Below are 20584 nucleotides of genomic sequence, written 5' to 3' on the forward strand. Positions count from 1 at the left end.
TCTGTCAGGGAATAAATTATAGATTAATGAGACCAAAGATCACTCGTTAGATCTAAACAAGACATTATATTTCATGTTTAACCACCAGAGACATCAGAGCCAGCCGTAAAACATCAGAAGTTCTAGCCGAGAAAAGGCTGCTCTCGGTGGGTTAACGAGCGCTGAGCACCCGCCGATCGAATGGATCTCACAACTCCGAAAACGCCAGATCAAATTGCCAAATAGGCGCTCTCTTCATAAATAAACCACATATTTGAGCTTTAAACAACTAGATACTTGCCTGAAAAAGTCTTACAACTACATTTTGTGACACATTAATTGTAGTATTTTTTAATTGTGCGGGTTTTCTCGTCCACTGTTGCGCTTGCTGTTCGGTGCGAGATGCATTCTGGGACACCGGTCTGTCTGAAGTCCACAAGTCACCTCTCGATACATCCTCGATAAAAGGGGAGGATCAAGGACACATCCGGGGATTTGAACTGTACTTGGCTAGATGTGAACTTTGAATTGGAACGGGACTCGACCAGCAACTGATGACGATTCACAATAGAGATTGATGACGATTCCTCCCGTCCTCTGGAGTTCGTTCTCCCGAGTTGAACTTGGCAAATTTGAACTACCAAAGACACAAGTCACAAGTTTGTTTTGTACAGATTTTGTAACCTGTAGCCTCCTCATTGTAAATAACTTTTATTTTATTTTTATAGTTTTTTTTGTCATGAAAAATTAAGATTAATAAAATAAATAAAGCCACAATTTCTCCAGCCTTTGAAAAAATTCTCTCACAAGGGACACTTGTTGCTGGCATGCACAAATATTTTTTAGCAAGTAGGGAAAATTACTGAAAATTAAGTTAATGGATCTGGGCCAGTACAATACACACATCTCAATTTATGTGGTGTTTCCAAATGGAAATGCTGCCACACCACAGAGATATGACATCTCATATATAACCGATGAATATATATCTTCTATATCTATGTAATTCTAGATCTCTATCTTATGCTGTGCTATCTGTCACTATCTAACTTAGCCTATATGAATGTGTCCTTAGCCTAGATCTATCCTAACTATCTGTCACTGTATATACCTATCAGTCAATATATCGCATTTAAATCTAGCCTAAATATAAATATAAAGCGCACTATAAATCTCACATATCACAAAACTCACGAGGTAAAGATGGATTAACTTTTAGGGGATTTAGGGGTTGTGTGACTGTGGTTTGTTCCCACCTCTTTCAATCAAAGCAGTTTCGGCCAAGTACCCCAGAGTGCAGTCTGGACGATGAGACGGGGCTACACATTGGGGCGTGGCGACACGTTTCACTCTGCCCACATGCAATTTCATTGGTTTACAATACAACAAATCTTTTTGGCATAGGCACTTCAAGCCTGCGCAAGAACATTTCTTAATGTACGATTTTATGAATGAGCCAAAGACAGAATAGAAAAGATTCATTTATTGTTTTGAAACAGGCGCTTGGTGACGGTACCTCCAGTATAATTCAGGCTAATAGAGCTGTTTTACATTTGGCTTCTTCATCGGGGTCGATGGATCAGCACAAACCCGGATTTTATGCAAATGATGATTAATTATTAACTGTAAGATTGGGCACCTCTGAACGCAAACGGCTAATTTTAGTTTAAAGCAGCACTGGGTAACTTTTGTTCTCAGCGTCCCCTTACAGTTGGGAAAAAATAATGTCCTCAACTACTGTCGTACTCTGTCATCCTACAACAGGGGATGCCATCTCGCATGCATTTGTTGACATGACAACCCTGATAGCCCTGAACTAGTTATGCGTGGGGATAGTTCACCAAAAATGAAAATTCTGTCATTTACTTGCCCTCATGTTGTTCAAATCCTGTATAATTTTTCCTGTATAACACAAAATAAGATATTTGGAAGAATGTTTGTAACAAAGCAGATAGAGCAACCATTTACTACTAGACATGTGCCGATTTTCGATAATGCGATTTATCACGATAATGAATATGCACGATATTGTTATCATGGGCACTTTAAAATATCGTAAATAATAATTTATTAACAATTTTAAAAAAAAATTATAATGCATTCAAGAATACTTTGCCCATCAACCGTATAAATGCTCAACACTGCTGTTTTCTGCGTCAAAGGGACACGCGCTCAGATATAAACAAGCCCAACGTGCGTTTGCACATGACTGAACCGGTGAAGGAGACGCGCTGCTGAAGTGCCGCTCAGTGACAGCAGAGGGCGCTGATGAACTGCAGAATGCACCGGTTACCCCGGAAACCAGCAAACAAACAAAAACCACGTGTACTTTTAAAAACATCCATTCGTTTTTGTAATCTCAATGTTGTTCATCAAAGCACCAAATACTTAATACTTAAAGACTTAATAGGCTATTTATTTTCAAACTTAAACATTTTTATGTTTTAATCTGGACTACAACATGCCCTAATGATTAGAACGTTCTGTTATTGTTCAGTAAAACTTTGAGATACGACTTCATTAGTTAACATGTTAATTCATTTTTCACCAAACTGACAATGAAAAATACTTATAAAGAATGAATCATTCTATGTTAATTACTTAGTTACTGTTTAATAACATTAAAATCAAAATCAAAAAAACTTTTTTAATGGACCTAAGATAAAACTAACAATGATCAGTATTTCTGAACTAACATTAACAAAAACATTATACTTTCTGTACCAAATGTAGCTATTGCTCAATCTTAATTAATGCATTAAATAATGAGCTCTTATTGTAATTTGTAAGCCTACCTGTTGTTCTTTATAGCCTAATTCTTTTGCAATTTAATCTGTTTGAAAATTGTACTTTTACAGCTCTGAAAAATATCAAGAGACCACATAACATTGATTTCTCAATGAGGGGTCTCTTAATTTTTTTCCAGAGCTGTATATTTTTTTGGTGCATTATTGTATTTAAACATTCAGTTATTTTTGTTCTTACAAAAATAGTTCTTAAAGCTTTTATGCTATGGCAACACTTTTTTTTTGCAACTTATTTAAATATCGTGATAATATCGTATATCGTGATAAAACTTCATCAATTAATCGCAACATGAAAAATTGATATCGGCACATGCCTATTTACTACCATAGTATTTTCCCCCCTACTATGGTAGTGAATGGTTTCTCTATCTGCTTGGTTACAAACATTCTCACCAATATCAATAATACAGGTTTGGAACAACATGAGGGTAAATGACAGAATTTTCATTTTTGGGTGAACTATCCCTTTAAGAAGAACTGACTGGCTTGGATGAGAAACTTTGCAACGACAAACCAACAATGGATATCTTGGTCACATCCTTTTGGAGAAAGAAAGAGAAAAATTAATTTCAAAAAATATAAATATATTCTTTGTACATTTTATCAATATTAAGAATTTACTTGCATGTGTGACTAAACTAAAGTATTTTTTTTTTACCCTAAATTACGTAATGTTAGGCCTACGTGGCTTGCTTTCTTTCTCTTACGCTGTTTAGAATTTTTCCCACTTGTGAGGATGGTGAAATGAGCGCCATTTTATCATAGTATTCATGGTTATGTTGTTCCCTTAACTTTACGGGACAATTTGAAAAGTTGGAAAATGAAAAATCACGTTCAACACAACCACGTAACCCTAAACAGTGTACATTATTTGGCCTACATTAAGTTACACGTTTGACATGTTTCAGTAAATTTGACATCACTTAGGCCTAAATAATCCCCATTTCCCTTGGATACATTTACCTCTAATTTACTTCTTACTTCACGTCTAACGTTAAATATCCACACAAGCCTAATATGTTGGACATATTTGTCTGCAGTTTAATCATTAACACTTACCTGACGCGTGAATTGCATCCTCAAAATTGCTGTAGCTGCCTCTCGGTGAACCTCGCGAAGTCCTTTGATCTGTATCCTTCCGCGAAATCAAAAAAGTACACCAGAGATGCTTCCGCGAAATCAAACGAGCAATACAGATCCTTCCGCAGTCAAACAAGCTCTTGTACGTATTCATTAAAATTAGGCAGATTAAATGGCACAATTAACTACATATGTTCATGAATTATATATGTATATTAAATATGTAATATGTAAGTGTTGTATAATTATAATGCAGATACCATCATAAACAAAACATTGAAAATACATCTAATTTCACAAATATTGTTCTGATATAGACTATTTTATCAAATGTTTCTAACAGCCCATTTCAACAGCACAAACAATAATCTATTTACCATAGTAAAATATTGTGTGTAAAATATTGTGTTGGCCATAGCCTACTTTTATAAAATATTGACTGGATTTGCATTTTTTAGTCCAGTCAACATTTGCAATTCTAAATGTTAACAGGATTTGAAAATATCAATTCATTAAATTTTTTTCAAATATATTTCTGCAGACTTAATATAATATGTCTGCTTAACTAAACACAAATAAGAAAATTAGTTCAACATATTTTTTTTTGCTCTTCCAACATTTTATTAATTGGAGTTTTTAGAGTGTCCATTTATTTAATCCAAAAATGGATGTTGCAGGATCTGTGATTATATTAGCATGAGACTGCTTCCAGAGCAAGACACCAATAAATACTAGACAAATAGAACTGATTGTCTCCTCTCCAACAATAAGCTGGGGTGTTCTGTGGCTTCAGCCACAATATGGCTGCTGTCGCGTCATCAAGGTGGCTGCACATTAGTGGTGGAGGAGATTCCCCCCTTCCATATGTAAAGCGCTTTGAGTACCCTGAAAAGCACAATATAAATAACTATAAATAAATAAAAACATAACCCCAAACTTGGTACAAGTGCATGTTTGAGATTTTACATTTTACATAGGACCTCTGAGATAGGACCTGCAGTCCATCAGCATGGAATAATCTAGGGGGAAAAAAATTAACAATTTGTCAAAGTGCCAAAAATGTTTTGTATAAAATGTCAGTTTTAGAAGGAAAAATGCTAAAGCAGAGGTGAAATTCATGTTTTTTTTTTATATTTTTAATATTATAACATTTAATAATACTAAACTAATTTAGTATTTCTTAAAATGACTAATAAAATATATATAATTTTCATAAGAAATTTACACATACATAGTGATGTTATTACAAATTTGATTAACTTATTTAAAGCACCGCCAGGTAACTTTTCAACCTTCATAATATATTTTTTAAGACTCTTGTGATGATAAATCGACTTACAATAGGTTGAATGACACGTCTGCCATAGCCTGATGGGGTCTGTAGCGTTTTTAATCGTACTTTTAAACTTCGGGTTTCGGGTAGTAACCCGAGAACAAAAAGAACTACAAAATTCGACTACTTTACGGCATATACGTCACTTCCACCAACACCCACACTTTCTTAAATTCGGACGTGCGAGCCCAACTTTGTTCGTTGGATAATATAGTCATGTCCGAAGCAGCAGAGACAAATAAGAAAGAAAAGGTTTTGTTGGAGGAAAGCAATAAGAGGAAACGAAAAAGTGATGGGATTAAAGGCAGGACGAGGATCAACATTGGACCAGCGTTTGCTCGTCGGCGTGAGCTGAAGGAGGCGTGCCCGACCGATGCTGTCCTGCTTATGATGATTACCTACCACTCAAACATTGAACTGAAGTATCATATAGATTCTGTAAAACGCTAACCAATAGACTATATGCTACTATAATGATACTGGCTTGTAAACGTGAGTGCCGCGATCATTTGGCGTTTGAAAAAATAAAACCCATGAAATTATATTCATATGACATGCTGAAACATATGCCACTGTACCTGGGATGAGGACATTTCACACATTTGCAACGCAAGCAGAACACCCGCATGTGAACTCCTGCAGTGTTCAGGGGAACTGTTAGTGATGCGCGGGTCGGCTTTTTTTCCAACCCACGGGTCCCGCTTTTATGAAATTATTTGGCTGTATATATTTTTACAACCTGCCCCGCGACCATTAAATAGATATACGGGGTCCGCAGGTTGTCATGTCAACAAATGCATGCACGCATCCCCTGCATAGACATTAAAAGAAAGATCCCCTGATGTAGGATGACAGAGTTTACGACAGTAGTAGAGGACAATACTGTTTCCCAACTGTAGGGGGAACCTGAGGGCAAAAGTTACCTAGTGCTGGTTTACTGAGCTTTTTCAGTTCACCTGTATTTCTGTAAGGCTAAACCTTACAGTTTTTGGATAGATGCTATATAAATGCTACATGTACAACATTATCTACTGTGTACAACTTGTAATAGTAGTTAAGTGGCTTTCAATAATGCACATTCATATTTAAAATTTTAAAGCTTTCCTTTGTTGTAGAGGTTTTTTTCTGTCTCTCCTGAATTCACAGAACATTTGATCCATATTTGTTTACCATGAGAGACCAGAACATGTTTCAGCTACTTGGATTTTCGCACTCTGAGGTCCGTTAGGTTAAATAAATGTGCTTACATCCCATCATCCATTGACAAATTTATCAGCAAAACCTTTACATAACAATCAAAACCTCTAATCTAAACATAAAATGTGATTAAACGTTCATAAACAAGAGTTGTTCTTCAAAGACACTACATTTCTATCAAGTAAATATTACACAGAATCGTTTCAATTAAAGGTAAGAAAAGTGTCAGGAACAGTAATATGTATTACTTGTGATTTTATGGACTAAACTCACCTTAAAGGGTAACTAAACCCTAAACCAACTTTTTTTAGTTAATGATCTGCAAGACTGGGGCTTTATTAATGCTCTTTATTGATTTGAGTAAATGTTTTGACATATGGGTATAAGGTGTTTTAATTCTATAATATATGGTGTAAAAACGTCTTAGTGCTGCCCTCTTAAGGTTGAACGGTGGCTACTGCAGTCGAATTTTCCTATTGGACGTTGTGGTGCTTCGTGAGGTAGGATGCAGAGCCATATAGATAGATTTTCTATATGGCTCTGGTAGGATGGTACTTCCAGCGGCTCACTACCACGCCCCTGGCACGAGTTCACCACACCCTAAGAAATGTTTTCCCGTGATCACATGATGAGAACGGCTTCAGTCCAGTATGAGTGCTCATGTTACATGAAGTAGAAACATTATGAATGAAACTTTCTCTTCACTTGCTTTTAACATCCTAATGAAGAAAATACAGATAAATAATGCAGTTGTAAGTACATGTTAAGCTTTTCTTCTGATATTTTTGCCACCTGTCATTTCTACAGATAATTTTTATACTTCAGACGCTTTCAGACAAACCCTGACACGCAAATGGTTGCCGTGGTAATGAACAACAATACCGTAACTTGCTGGCGTATAGTCTAACTTTTATTTGAGGAAATCTGTTGTAATAGGCTATTAGGTTTGAACTTATTGGTCCTGTGCTTTTTTAGTGGCATTCAGTATAAGGATAAGGATATGGCTGTTCAATGTTCATAGATTAGTTAGTGGTCTCATATTGCGCTGCTGCTTCGCTAGCATGAATGAATCAATGAAAGCATCGTCGTCATCGGGAGTTAACGTAGTTTGAGTCAGCGGCTCGATTGATAAGGCTCTGTGTCTACAGACATTTCACCCTCCTCCTCTTCAGGTGAAGGTGGTGGAGAAAAGTCCTCTACTTTAGATGACCGCTCTGTTGCAAGGCTACTTTCGTCACTCCAGTCACTAACCATCTTTGCGAGTCTGACACCTGTCAAACAATCCGTCACTGCGGGTCTCAGGTGCAGCGACACTTCGCCCCACCTTAATATGTCGCCCGCCCCATCGTCCAGACTGCACTCGGGTTACTCCAGGCGCACCTGATGAAACACTTCAGCGCTTCATTTAGCCGTCGTCACGTGACGTGTGTTTCGAATGACATTTCCGAGCAGTGTTTAAACATCTGCACTTCGGGATCTCGACACAGCGTCGATATGTCAGTTTCGCGTCAGCCATCCCTAGTGTTTGAATGACCTGCGATTGAAAGTGTGGCCGACATGATGATCTACAAATTTAACCAACATTACTTACAGTAACTGGAGAAATACTGTTAATGTTGCATTAAACTGAATTAAATGCCATTAAAATAAAATGTGTCAATTCAGTTTTGTATTTTCTGTGTCCCATTACAGGCCTGAAATCGAGTCTCACATCAAGGAGGAAGAGGAGAAGCAAACTTCCTGTAAAATTAGTGTGTGTGAGGAGAGAGAGGAGGAGCAAAATTCCAGTAAAATGAGTGTATGTGAGGAGAGAGAGGAGGAGGCGATTGTTCACACTCAGAGAGCAGCTTCTCCAGTATCCAGCTGTGTGTCCATGAAGAGTAACAATTCCATGTTTCTTCCTCCTGAATTCAGTAATGGACCATCGCCAGGATTCAGCTGTGTGTCCATGAAGAGTAACAACTCCATGTTTCTTCCTCCTGAATTCAGTAATGGACCATCTTCAGGATTTAGCTATGTGTCTATGAAGAGTAACAACTCCATGATTGATCCTCCAGTGTTCAGTGATGGACCATCTTCAGGATTCAGCTGTGTGTCTATGAAGAGTAACCACTCCATGATTGATCCTCCAGTGTTCAGTGATGGACCATCTTCAGGATTTAGCTGTGTGTCCATGAAGAGTAACAACTCCATGTTTCTTCCTCCTGAATTCAGTAATGGACCATCTTCAGGATTTAGCTATGTGTCTATGAAGAGTAACAACTCCATGATTGATCCTCCAGTGTTCAGTGATGGACCATCTTCAGGATTCAGCTGTGTGTCCATGAAGAGTAACAACTCCATGTTTCTTCCTCCTGAATTCAGTAATGGACCATCTTCAGGATTTAGCTATGTGTCCATGAAGAGTAAGAACTCCATGATTGATCCTCCAGTGTTCAGTGATGGACCATCTTCAGGATTCAGCTGTGTGTCTATGAAGAGTAACAACTCCATGTTTCTGCCTCCTGAATTCAGTAATGGACCATCTTCAGGATTCAGCTGTGTGTCCATGAAGAGTAACAACTCCATGTTTCTTCCTCCTGAATTCAGTAATGGACCATCTTCAGGATTTAGCTATGTGTCCATGAAGAGTAAGAACTCCATGATTGATCCTCCAGTGTTCAGTGATGGACCATCTTCAGGATTCAGCTGTGTGTCTATGAAGAGTAACAACTCCATGTTTCTGCCTCCTGAATTCAGTAATGGACCATCTTCAGGATTCAGCTGTGTGTCCATGAAGAGTAACAACTCCATGATTGATCCTCCTGTGTTCAGTGATGGAGCTGCTGTGACCTTTGACCCTGTGTGAGTATCAAGACATTCAGGGCCGACCCAGACTCTGTTAGTGCCCTAGATTAGAGGATATATTAGTTCATCGCTCCTAAAACTTGCAATAATACACATACAGACTAACACACGCGTGCGTATGTTTGCGCAAATAGTTGTTAAAATAAAGGATAAGAAGTCTATATAAAATATGTATCCAAATGTAATATATCTATAGATGGTGGTCTCGTAGTCCAGATAACTAGTTAGTCTCATTGGCCTCTTACTGGCAACCTAATTTTTGAACATAGACTGGAAAGTGACATATCCAAACTTTAATGTTGCTTCACTTGATGTACTAGACTGCATTTATTTGTATTTTCTATTAATATTAAACCTGTTTCTGGTCTCCCTAAAACTGCAAGTCAAAGCAATAAATCTAATCGAGTTGACTCCTACTGTCAAATTTGTCCCAAACAATCAATATGCTCTGGGAGTTTGGTTAGATGAAGTTCTCAATATGGCCGCCAGGTGACACTCAAACTTCATTTGGTGATTTAAAAACATGAAGGCTTTTAATTCATGAATGCTTCTGACCACTGGACTCTTTTGATAAAGACACACAGGATTTTATTTCTGGGTTCCGTTCTTCATTAACACTTCTTATTAGACTAGTTTGAGATGAGCTCTGATGTCGTGCTGACGTGTGTCAAAAATCTCTTGCGATGGTAAGGCGGATGTGTCGGATTCTGCAGTCGAGCGCAGTTGCTCTCCACCGACTGCACTGACCAAAAGCATGATGGGAAACGACTTACTGACGACACAGCTTATTGGTCATTGGTTTGAACAACCATAATGTATGGTTCCTATATAAAAAAAAATGAAAACTCTATTATTTTTTTATGTGTGAATATTCACAAACTCTCGGACAGTGCAAACTTTCTGTGATTGTTGATACATTTATAAAAAATATATATATAAAAACATGCATGTAAAATGATTGATAAACATGTCTTTCGAATGGACATAAATAACAAAAACTTTATTTAAACTATATTTATTTCATATAAAAGCAACAGAACTTACATCGTTTATCAGCAACTGCACACGAGTGTGAATCCTGTGATATCCGCCTTTGACCTCGCAGGTGTCTGATCCACTACGAGAAGAGTGAACTGTCCGGCTTGCCTGCACTTTTTTCACTCCTCCCTTCACTGTAGCCGCCTAATCTCGCCTTCATTTCAGCCGAGGCGAGGCGCATCTCAAATGAGTCTATTTACTTGGATTGGTGACGTAATGTGTTGCTGAACTGAACTCTGGGTTCTGTCGCGTCGCTGCAGTCCGTTGAAGTCTATGGGTCACTGTGCCTATTTCTTTTACTGTCTATGATTGCAAGAGCAGAAGTTGAAGATTTCTCAACTTTTCAAGCACCAACGCAGGCTTCATCCAATCAGATCGCCCTATGCAAATACCCTAGAGCAGACGTGTGATTGGCTGTGGTCACTATGACGGTCGCAGAGCCATAGAGAGAGAGAGTCGCGACAACTCCATAGACTTCAATGGAACGTTTTTTTTTTTTTACAGCAATGGCGGCTCGTGGAGACTCTCAATAGTTCCCGGAAGTTGCAGCTACGCCATAGAGTTACAGCAGAACAGACCGTTTGTGATGCACTTTTAAAAGTTAAGACGTTTAATCAGTAAGATTTTAAATTATCAGCACATCTTAATTCCGTTTCATCCATCGTTATGGAATTAGAGAAAAGTATTCTACTTTTTTTTTTTTTTTTTTTTTTTTTCAAGTTATGGAAAGTTACATATTAGTTAAATATAACATGTCGATGTGTAATAAAATTATTTAAAATCAATGCATTTATTGACTATTAATTACCAAAAATCGCAGTTCTGTCACTGACTAACCATTTGAATTGCCCGCCAAAGAACTTCCTGGAACTATTCGAGGTCTACATGAATCACGTGACTATCGAGTGTTTTGAACTTCTGATGTCGCGACTCTCTTTCTCTATGGCTCTGGACGGTCGCATCAGCACACAGCTTCAGCCATGCCCTATACTATAAAATCATGAATATTAATAATTGGGAATCATGTAAAAAAAAAAAAACATTTATTATTTATCTATTTTAACATTTATGTTTTGGTCTTTTGTCTGTTTTCTTTATAAAGGTCCAGAATGTAAGTTTTTTTTGCCAGGTGACTTGTTTATTATATGATGTCTTGCCGCCAGCCAATCGCTGCATTGCTGATCGTGGTTTCGAGTATCGATCATCTGCCCTCTTCAGTGAACACAAGAACGAGCAGTGATCTCAGATAATTTAGATTTTAATCCAATCCGCAAATCTGTTTGAAGAACCAAATTAGCCAGAGATCAATTATCACGATTAGAAGATCTGGGATCTGTCAAATCATCTCAGGTGTATTAAACGAGGTACGAAGAACGGACCCCTGAAGTGAAAGCAAGCAACAATAAAAGCAAAAAAAAAAGTTAATACTTGTTTAAAATAATCACTTCAGCAAAGATTGCACTGTTTTTTGTTTATTTTGATAAAGGAAATGCATTTGTTGAATAAATATACTTTCATTAAAATGTTTATAAAAAAAAGAAATATATATAGGAATATATATATATTTACACACACATATATATATATATTTACACACACACACACACACATATATATATATATATATATATATTTATATTTACACATATATATTTACACACATATATATATATATATATATATATATATATATATATATATATATATATATATATATATATATATATATATATATATATATATATATATATATATATATATATATACACATATACAATTTCTTTCCAGATATATTGATGATATTCATTGCTTGAAATCAGAAGGAAGATTAGCTGTGGGTATACCATTGTTCTGCTAGCATGTTTTACAAATTACTAAGGTACTTCAACAAAAACCTTTATTTTGTCAAAAACACTGTGATCAAAATTAGAGAACAATAACCAATGCAGCACAAACCAAATTACAACTAAAATGTGATGCTTACAGCAGTCAAAAATGAGTAGGAAGTATAGAGGCCATTGCTTTGAATGAGCGCAGCACATCTGCGGCCACAGGACATCACTATATACTCACACTGCTCCGCTGTGATCTTGGTCCACTCTTCTGCCAGTCTCTTCCACGGTTCGGTAGCTGGAGTGGGTTTCTTAGCCATAACTTTGTTGCCAATGATTTTACATAGATTTTCAATGGGGTTTAGATCAGACTCTGGGCTGGCCATTTCATTATTTCAGTGTTCTTATCTTCAAGGTACTGCTTTACCCGTTTTGCAGTGTGATAGGGGGCATTGTCTTGCTTAAATATTGCGGGCTGATTGGTAGATGCTCGCAGTGAAGGAACCACATGTTGCTGAAGGAGGTTCTGATGAACAGGTCCTGAGGTTCTGCCTTGTAGCTCTATAATAGGCCCAACTCCTGCTGCAGAAACCTCCCCAAAACCATGCCACTTCCCCCTCCATTATTCACGGACTTCTTTGGCCACTTTGGGTTCAATCTTTCTCCGGTTTGATGCCGAACATGATGTTTCCCATCAGACCCAAATAAATTAAACTTGCATTTATCACTAAAATGAACTTTGGACCAGTTTTCCTCTGTTCACACAGCATGCTCCTCAGCAAAGGTTAGTCTAGTCTTTTGATTCTTTCTGCTGATGAGAGGCTTGGTCACTGCAGAGTGAGCTTTCAGTCTGAATTCTCTTAAATGACAAGACACTGAATGGCCAAACAGATCCTTACTGTGTTCAGCTCTGAACTGGTGAGTAATTCCAGCTGCAGTGTTGAACCGATTCCACATTGAAAGTTTCCGCATTGTCCTTTCCTCTCGTTCATTGGTCTTGCGTTTTTTGGGTACTTGAATGAGTTAGTGTCTTTGTAAAGCTTCAATATTCTAGAAATTATAGATTTGGAAAGACCAACTTCTTTTGCAATAGCTGAAAGAGTCATCCCTTTGGGCTTCATCTGGACAGCCTGGTGTCGTAGGGTTTCAGTCACCTTAGAGTGGCTTGCCATCTTACAAAGTCAGTGAAAATTGGAAAGTTTTCTTCAAGTTAAATAGGGTTTGCCAGATTATTACGGAAATCAGCACCAAGTGCCAGATTAACACCCAAAGCTTGACGGTATCTGAAAGTGTTCTCTAATTTTGACCAGCGTTATTTTTCAATTGTCTTAAGTTGTAATACTGTACTTCAGAATATATTTAACTTGTGAAATATGCTTAAAAACTGCCCTTCTGTTCCTGTTAGGATCATTTCTAAAAGGACTAAGCAGTGACCTTGAAATTTGGGAAACTGTATGTTGTTCTCTAATTTTGAACTCTACTATATATATCTATCTTTGAAGGTGAATTTATATTTATAACTTTAATATTGGCTTAACAGTATTAACAATAATTGATATTTTATTATATAATATGATGTATCATTTTAAATATGGTTTTATTATTAATAAGGTGATTATCTCTAAGGTGAACACCCAACGCAATAAAAGATATTAAACATCTGAATCTAATCTGGTCATGTCACCAAATGGATTTATTTCATGGTAATAATTGTGTCTTTAGCCCAAATAGCAAATGTGCCTTTTACCCCAAATACTTTTACATGTCCTTCTGTTATTGAAAAACGGCTCGGGTTATGTATATAACCCTTGTTCCCTGAGAGGGAACGAGCACTGCGTCGAAACGCTTTGGGGATGCTCCCTAAGCATCAGCGAATCTGAAGCCTGAATAAACACTAGTCCAATCCGATTGGTCGTGCGTGATGACGTCATTGTGACGGCGTACCCGGAAGTATAAAAGGGGGGCCGGCGCATAATGGCGGCAGTTTTTTGCTCTGAAGCATGCGCTCCAGGCGTGCCGAGGTGTGGCGGTACGACGCAGTGCTCGTTCCCTCTCAGGGAACAAGGGTTATATACATAACCCGAGCCGTTCCCTTATCGAGGGAACTTCCCACTGCGTCGAAACGCTTTGGGGAACGAGTACCCACTAGGCCACACCGAGGGTAGCGCCTGTCCTAGTGTGAAGCCGGAGACCGGGCACAACTAGGGTTGGAGCACCCTCGCGCCAGGCGTCGCAGGGAGATCCAGGCTATAGAACCTGATAAAGTGTGTGGAGTAGCCCACCCCGCCGCCTCGCAGATATCCTGCAAGGGGACCCCAGAAAGGAGGGCCACCGAAGAGGCCATGCCTCTGGTGGAATGTGCCCTCACGGCTACAGGTGAAGGCAAACTGCGCACCTGATAAGCCCTGGTTATTGCCTGGACAATCCAGTTACTGATTGTCTGGGTAGACGCAGGCAACCCCTTCTTGGGTGAGCCAAAGCACACCAACAATTGTTGAGATCTCCTCCACTGTGCGGACTTCGCCAGATACACCCTGAGTGCCCTGACCGGGCAGAGTAGGTGAAGTCTCCCCTCTTCCGCCGTCACGTGAGGCGGAGGATGAAATGCCTGCAGAACCAAAGACCTGACCACCCTCGATGGGACCTTAGGCACATAGCCCGGCCTAGGGTGTAAGATGGCCTTCACTCCACCCAGGGCAAACTCCAGGCAAGTCGGCGTTACTGCCAAGGCCTGGAGATCCCCCATTCTCCTTAGAGAGGAGATGGCGAGTAGAAAAGCCACCTTAAGGGTCAGATTTTTCGGTTCTGCTGACTCCAGTGGCTTGAAGGGGGGCCTCAGCCAACCCCTCGAGAACCACTGCCAGGTCCCAGGTTGGAACTCTGGACTGAGCCACAGGCCTCATCCTCCGAGCCCCACGGAGGAACTGTACAACCAACTGGTGCCTACCCAGAGGCCCATCACCCAGAGGAGTGTGGAAAGCCGCAATGGCAGCCACGTACACCTTGAGTGTGGACGGGGTTAGGCCCGCAGAGAAGCGATCTTGGAGGAACTCCAGCACTGAAGCCACTGGGCAGTTAACTGGGTCCACCTCACGCCCCCTACACCAAGTGGAAAACACATTCCACTTGAGGCTGTACAGTCTCCTTGTGGACGGAGCCCTGGAACTGAGTAAGGTCTCTACCACGTCTGCCGACAGGCCAGCCTCTAGGTACCTGGCCCCCTCAGGGGCCAGACCCAAAGGTTCCAAATCTCCGGCCGGGGGTGGAATATCGTCCCCGCCGCCTGAGACAGGAGATCCCTCCTCAGAGGAATCTGCCATGGATGACCTGCCAGCAGGGCTATGATATCTGAGAACCAAACTCGCGTCGGCCAACGGGGTGCTACCAGAAGTAGACTGACCCCCTGCCGACGGACCCTCTCCAGGACTCCCGGGAGCAGAGCAATCGGGGGAAATGCGTACAGACGCAGCCTCGGCCACGTCTGCACCATGGCATCCAACCCCAACGGGGCTGGATGCGTGAGGGAGAACCACAGTGGACAGTGGGACGTCTCTCGAGACGCAAACAGATCCACTTCCACTGGGCCGAACCTCTTGCATATGGCCTCCACCACTTCGGGGTGGAGCCGCCACTCCCCGGGCCTCAGCCCCTGCCTCGACAGGATGTCTGCTCCCTGATTTTGAACCCCCGGGACATACATTGCCCTGATGGACAACAGTTTCCCCTGGGACCACAGGAGGATTAGATGCGCCAATCTGCACAGAGGGCGCGATCTTACCCCTCCCTGGCGATTGAGGTACGCTACGACAGCCGTATTGTCTGTCCGCACCAGGACATGTTGGCCGCGGAGGTCCGGGAGAAAAGCTCCTGAGAGCTTTGTAGACCGCCATCATCTCCAGGCAATTTATGTGCCAGGAGGAATGACGGCCCTCCCATGGGCCCCTCGCAAAGCGGCCGTCCATGACCGCGCCCCAACCAGTGAGGGAGGCGTCTGTTGAAACGGATTTCCGGCAACAGGACGCTCCCAACACTGGCCCCTGGGACAGAAACCAAGGTTTCTTCCATATGACTAGGGAACGAAGGCATCTGCGCGTTACCCTGATCATACGAAAAGGATTCCCTCTGGGGGAAAACCCCTTGGTTTTCAACCACCACTGGAGGGGTCTCATGTGTAGCAGGCCGAACGGTATCATGTTGGACGCTGCTGCCATGTGCCCCAGCACTCTGAAAGTGCTTCACAGTGGTGTGCTTAACAGTGAGGCCGAAGGGAAGAACCCGATATTGGTACGCCTCGCCCCCGAAAGCGAACCTCAGGCCTCCTGTGGGCAGGAAGGATGGAGATATGAAATATGCGTCTTTAGATACATCGTGACGAACCAGTCCTCGGACTGGATCTGACTCACGATGGGATAATGAGCATCTTGAACCTGAATCTCCTCAGAGAACGGTTCAAGTACCTCCGATTTAATAATAGACGCACTCTTCCATCCTCTTTGGGAACCATGAGGTAGCGACCGTAAAGCCGGACTCCCTGTCTGGCGGAGGGATACACAATATAGCCTCCTTTACCCTCAGGGAGCACACTTCCTGTTCCCTACCTGCCACTGGGCTGGGCACACCACTATTCAGGCCACACCGATGAACCCCGGTGGTGGAACGCTGAACTGCAGTCTCTACCCTTTGCCCAAGGTACACAGGGCCCCAGCAGATATATTCGGGAGCATAACCATGCGCCGAGATATTCTACTAGGGGAACCAGCCTCTCAAGGCTGGTCTCTGGTACCCACCAAACCTCCTGCCCGACCCCCTGAAGCGGCCACCCGGCAGGGCTTAGTCGGGGAGGATTTTCGGTGTGCGAACACGTTCGCTGCCCAGCCGAGGTCTCCCTAGAGGCGGCTAGAGTAGCATGTGTTCGCAGGAAGTCAATGTGGCCCGAGCGTCATAGACGGCGGATCGCAGCATCGACTTCCAGAAAACTCCACAGAGGAGGCGACCTCGATCGCTCCTCTGGAGAGGGGGCTGGCCAGCAGGCCACTGGGCTGGGCACACCACTATCCAGGCCACACCGATGAACCCCGGTGGTGGAACACTGAACTGCAGTCTGCACCCTTTGCCCATGGTACACAGGGCCCAACAGATATATTCAGGAGCATAATGACTATGCGCTGATATATTCTACTAGGGGAACCAGCCTCTCAAGGCTGGTCTCTGGTACCCACCGAGCCTCCTGCCCGACCCCCTGAAGCGGCCACCCGGCAGGGCTTAGTCGGGGAGGATTTTCGGTGTGCGAACGCGTTTGCTGCCCAGCTGCAGTCTTTCTAGAGGCGGCTAGAGCAGCATGCGTTCGCTGGAAGCCAATGTGGCCCGAGCGTCGTAGACGGCGGATCGCAGCATCGACTTCCAGAAGACTCCACAGAGGAGGCGATCTCGAACGCTCCCCGGGAGCAACACAATTTGGATGATAGGCTGAAATACCTAACTCCTCAAAGTTAGATAAATCCCATTTAATTGCACAGAATTAAATGCCACCAAAAACACCCAAATAGTGAACACAACTGGGATGATAGGCTGATAATCTAACTACTCAAAGTTAGATAAATCCCATTTAATTCCTCAGAAATAAATGCCACCATAATCACCCATCACGTGAACATGCTGAATGATAGGCTGAATAGACATATCTAACTCCTCAAAGTCAGATAATGTTTAATTTAAATTCCTCAGAATTAAATGCAGCCCTAATCACCAGACCATACTGTTTAAATATGTATTCAACTACTCGTCATCTACACGCTGCCTCAGCAACGCGAGATTCGAATCGTTCCCAACATATTTGGCTTTCATCCCTCGAGATGAAAGCCACAGGCGCGAGGCTGAAACACTCGAAAACGCACGTTTCTGTACGCTACGAGACATTTCTCAACGACCACAGCCAGCACCCTCAGGGGCTGACTGCAAGCCTCGCTAAACAGTATCACATGTACACATATAGCGTGTGTTCACTTCTGTTGCAGACCCTTAATGCACGCGCTGCCTCGGCAACGCGCGAGATCGAGCCTGCATTATAAGGTGGCGGGCTCTCGTTTGCTTCACTCCGTCGACGCTGAGCACATCTAATTCCTCGGAATCAGATCGCTCAAGCATCTGGTTCTCCCTCCCGGGGAAGAGCCGCATCGCGGGCTTCCGCACGGGAACGGAGAACACCGGGTTACTACAGGCAGCCCCCTCGGGGACTGCCTGAGCACCTTATTTTATGAGTGAAGCAGTGTGTATGGTGTTTTAACGTCACCCGCCTCGATGCTGAGCACATCTAATTCCTCAGAATCAGACAGCTCAAGCATCGGACCCTCCAACCCGGGGGAAGATGCCGCCAAGCGGGCTTCCACACGGGGAGGAAGATCGTCGGAACTGTCAGGGGAGAATTGGGAAAGTGCCGCGGCAGTCCCGAAACCCTCTGACAAGTCCCGCTGTGAGCCCCATGATCTGCGACGCCGAGCCGCCTCAGCGACCGCGGGTCCAGAACCACGGGGCTCACGAGGCTGGCCGGTCTCATCGAACACGGCCAGCCGAGAGCGGAGCAGTCTGAGTGTCAGCAGCTCGCAGTGTTCACAGGCGGCTCCCTCGAGAGCCGCCCGAGCGTGCTGAACACCCAGACACTGCACACATAACAGGTGTGTATCCGATCCCGAGATGTAACGGGGACACGGATGCACACACTGCCTAAATGCACTCCTTCTCTCTTCCATACTTTTTAAATAAATCTTTCACACACACACTCGCAACTGGACAGACAACAGTAAATAGACAGACCAAACAGAGAGCGCTATGCTGAAGAGCAATAACTGCCGCCATTATGCGCCGGCCCCCCTTTTATACTTCCGGGTACGCCGTCACAATGACGTCATCACGCACGACCAATCGGATTGGACTAGTGTTTATTCAGGCTTCAGATTCGCTGATGCTTAGGGAGCATCCCCAAAGCGTTTCGACGCAGTGGGAAGTTCCCTCGATAAGGGAACTGTTGCTTGAGCAAAAGTGAAAATCATTAAGAAGACCTTTGTCTTAAAGTGTAGACAATCATTTTAATTTAATCGAGTAGACAAATAATTAGCAAAGAAACCATTTGAATTATTTCTGTTTTTGTTTCTCAGTATCAACCTCAGGAAAAGAAAGAGAGCAGCTTCTCCAGTGTCCGACTGTTTGGCCATAAGGAGTAACAACCCCACGCATGAGCACCCACAATTCAGTGCTGGAGCAGTGACCTTTGACCCTGTGTGAGTATCACAAGAACACTGAATGCACAAAGTTAAAGCTTTTTAACAAGTACAAGTCACAAGTGGAAGTTGTGATGCAAATAAAGAAATCTAGGGATGCACAATGTTATCGGCACAACATCGAAATCGGCCAATAATTGCTTAAAATATAAAAAACTTTAAAAATGAAAAAAATCTTTGATATGAAAAAATTATGCTGATATGCCTTGCCGATATGATACCGTGTTGATATGCGCCTGCAATAACTCACAAGGTGTGCTATAGCGATAAGATCATGTCATTCTTGAAGTGAAAATAAGCAAATACATTGCATGTGTGGTGATTTATATTGAAAGTTTTTAAATGCTGGCTTGAATTTGTGAATGTGCGTACGGAAGGACGTAGCCGTCAATGCGGAGTTACCAGGTCTTCACAATAAAACTTGCCCAAAATTAGCCCAATCGTGTCTCCCCACTCAATAGTGTGTGCGGTAGAAACTCGTCCGTTCCTAGTGCCAGCCCGCTACAATGCAATATATACATATGTATACGTATAGAATTACAGGATTTCAAAAGATCTGTCTTGGCGAGTGTTCACACAAACATTATCTCTGTATCAAGTGCAAATTTGGTTACCTGTTGTGGAAAAAACATCTGGGGCCGTACAGTGTTGGGCAAGCTACTTGGAAAATGTAGTGAGCTAAGCTACCAGTTACTCTACATTAAATTAAGCTTCACTACACTGAAGCTAATTTTATATTGAACCCACTTCATTCCAATCAATGCTATTTCAGTGATCAATAAAAGTCAAGCATATAGACACACATTTTTTTTAGTTATACAAAAACTGTCCGAAATCAATTCGGCAACAAAAACATGTGATCCATAATATAAACACAACCAGGGGCCTATTGCACAAAACTAGGATAAGGGATTAAGCCGGGATATCTTGGTGATCTTTTCATTTTTATGCAAAATTTAGTACACAGCTGTCATGTAAACATACCCTGAAGGCAAACTCATACCAAGAACGATAGCGATAATGAAAGATAACTGCATATTAGGGCTGGGATAAACGATTATTTTTTAAACGATTAATCTAGCGATTATTTTTTTCGATGCATCGATTAATCTAACGATTATTTTTTCCTGTCCGATTCGGTTACGATTCAATTCGATTACCGATTATCTCCCCATTAATTGCCTAATAGCAATTATC

At 41.9% G+C, this 20584-nt stretch overlaps 1 protein-coding gene across 3 annotated transcripts in view; it reads left to right on the forward strand.

Annotated features, from left to right (window-relative positions):
• The first annotated feature begins 8986 nt into the window (after nt 1-8986).
• Nucleotides 8987-20584, forward strand: part of LOC137046638 (NACHT, LRR and PYD domains-containing protein 3-like) — a 99446-nt gene continuing 87848 nt past the window's right edge. For all 3 annotated transcript variants that reach the window (XM_067423937.1, XM_067423954.1, XM_067423945.1), the window contains exons 1-2: nt 8987-9240; nt 19265-19387. In XM_067423937.1, coding sequence (XP_067280038.1) covers nt 9020-9240; nt 19265-19387 — 344 coding nt within the window. In that variant the 5' untranslated portion in view covers nt 8987-9019. The remainder of the gene's footprint in view (nt 9241-19264; nt 19388-20584) is intronic.

The sequence above is a fragment of the Pseudorasbora parva genome, chromosome 2 (genome assembly GCF_024679245.1).
Source record: "Pseudorasbora parva isolate DD20220531a chromosome 2, ASM2467924v1, whole genome shotgun sequence".
Taxonomy (NCBI): domain Eukaryota; kingdom Metazoa; phylum Chordata; class Actinopteri; order Cypriniformes; family Gobionidae; genus Pseudorasbora; species Pseudorasbora parva.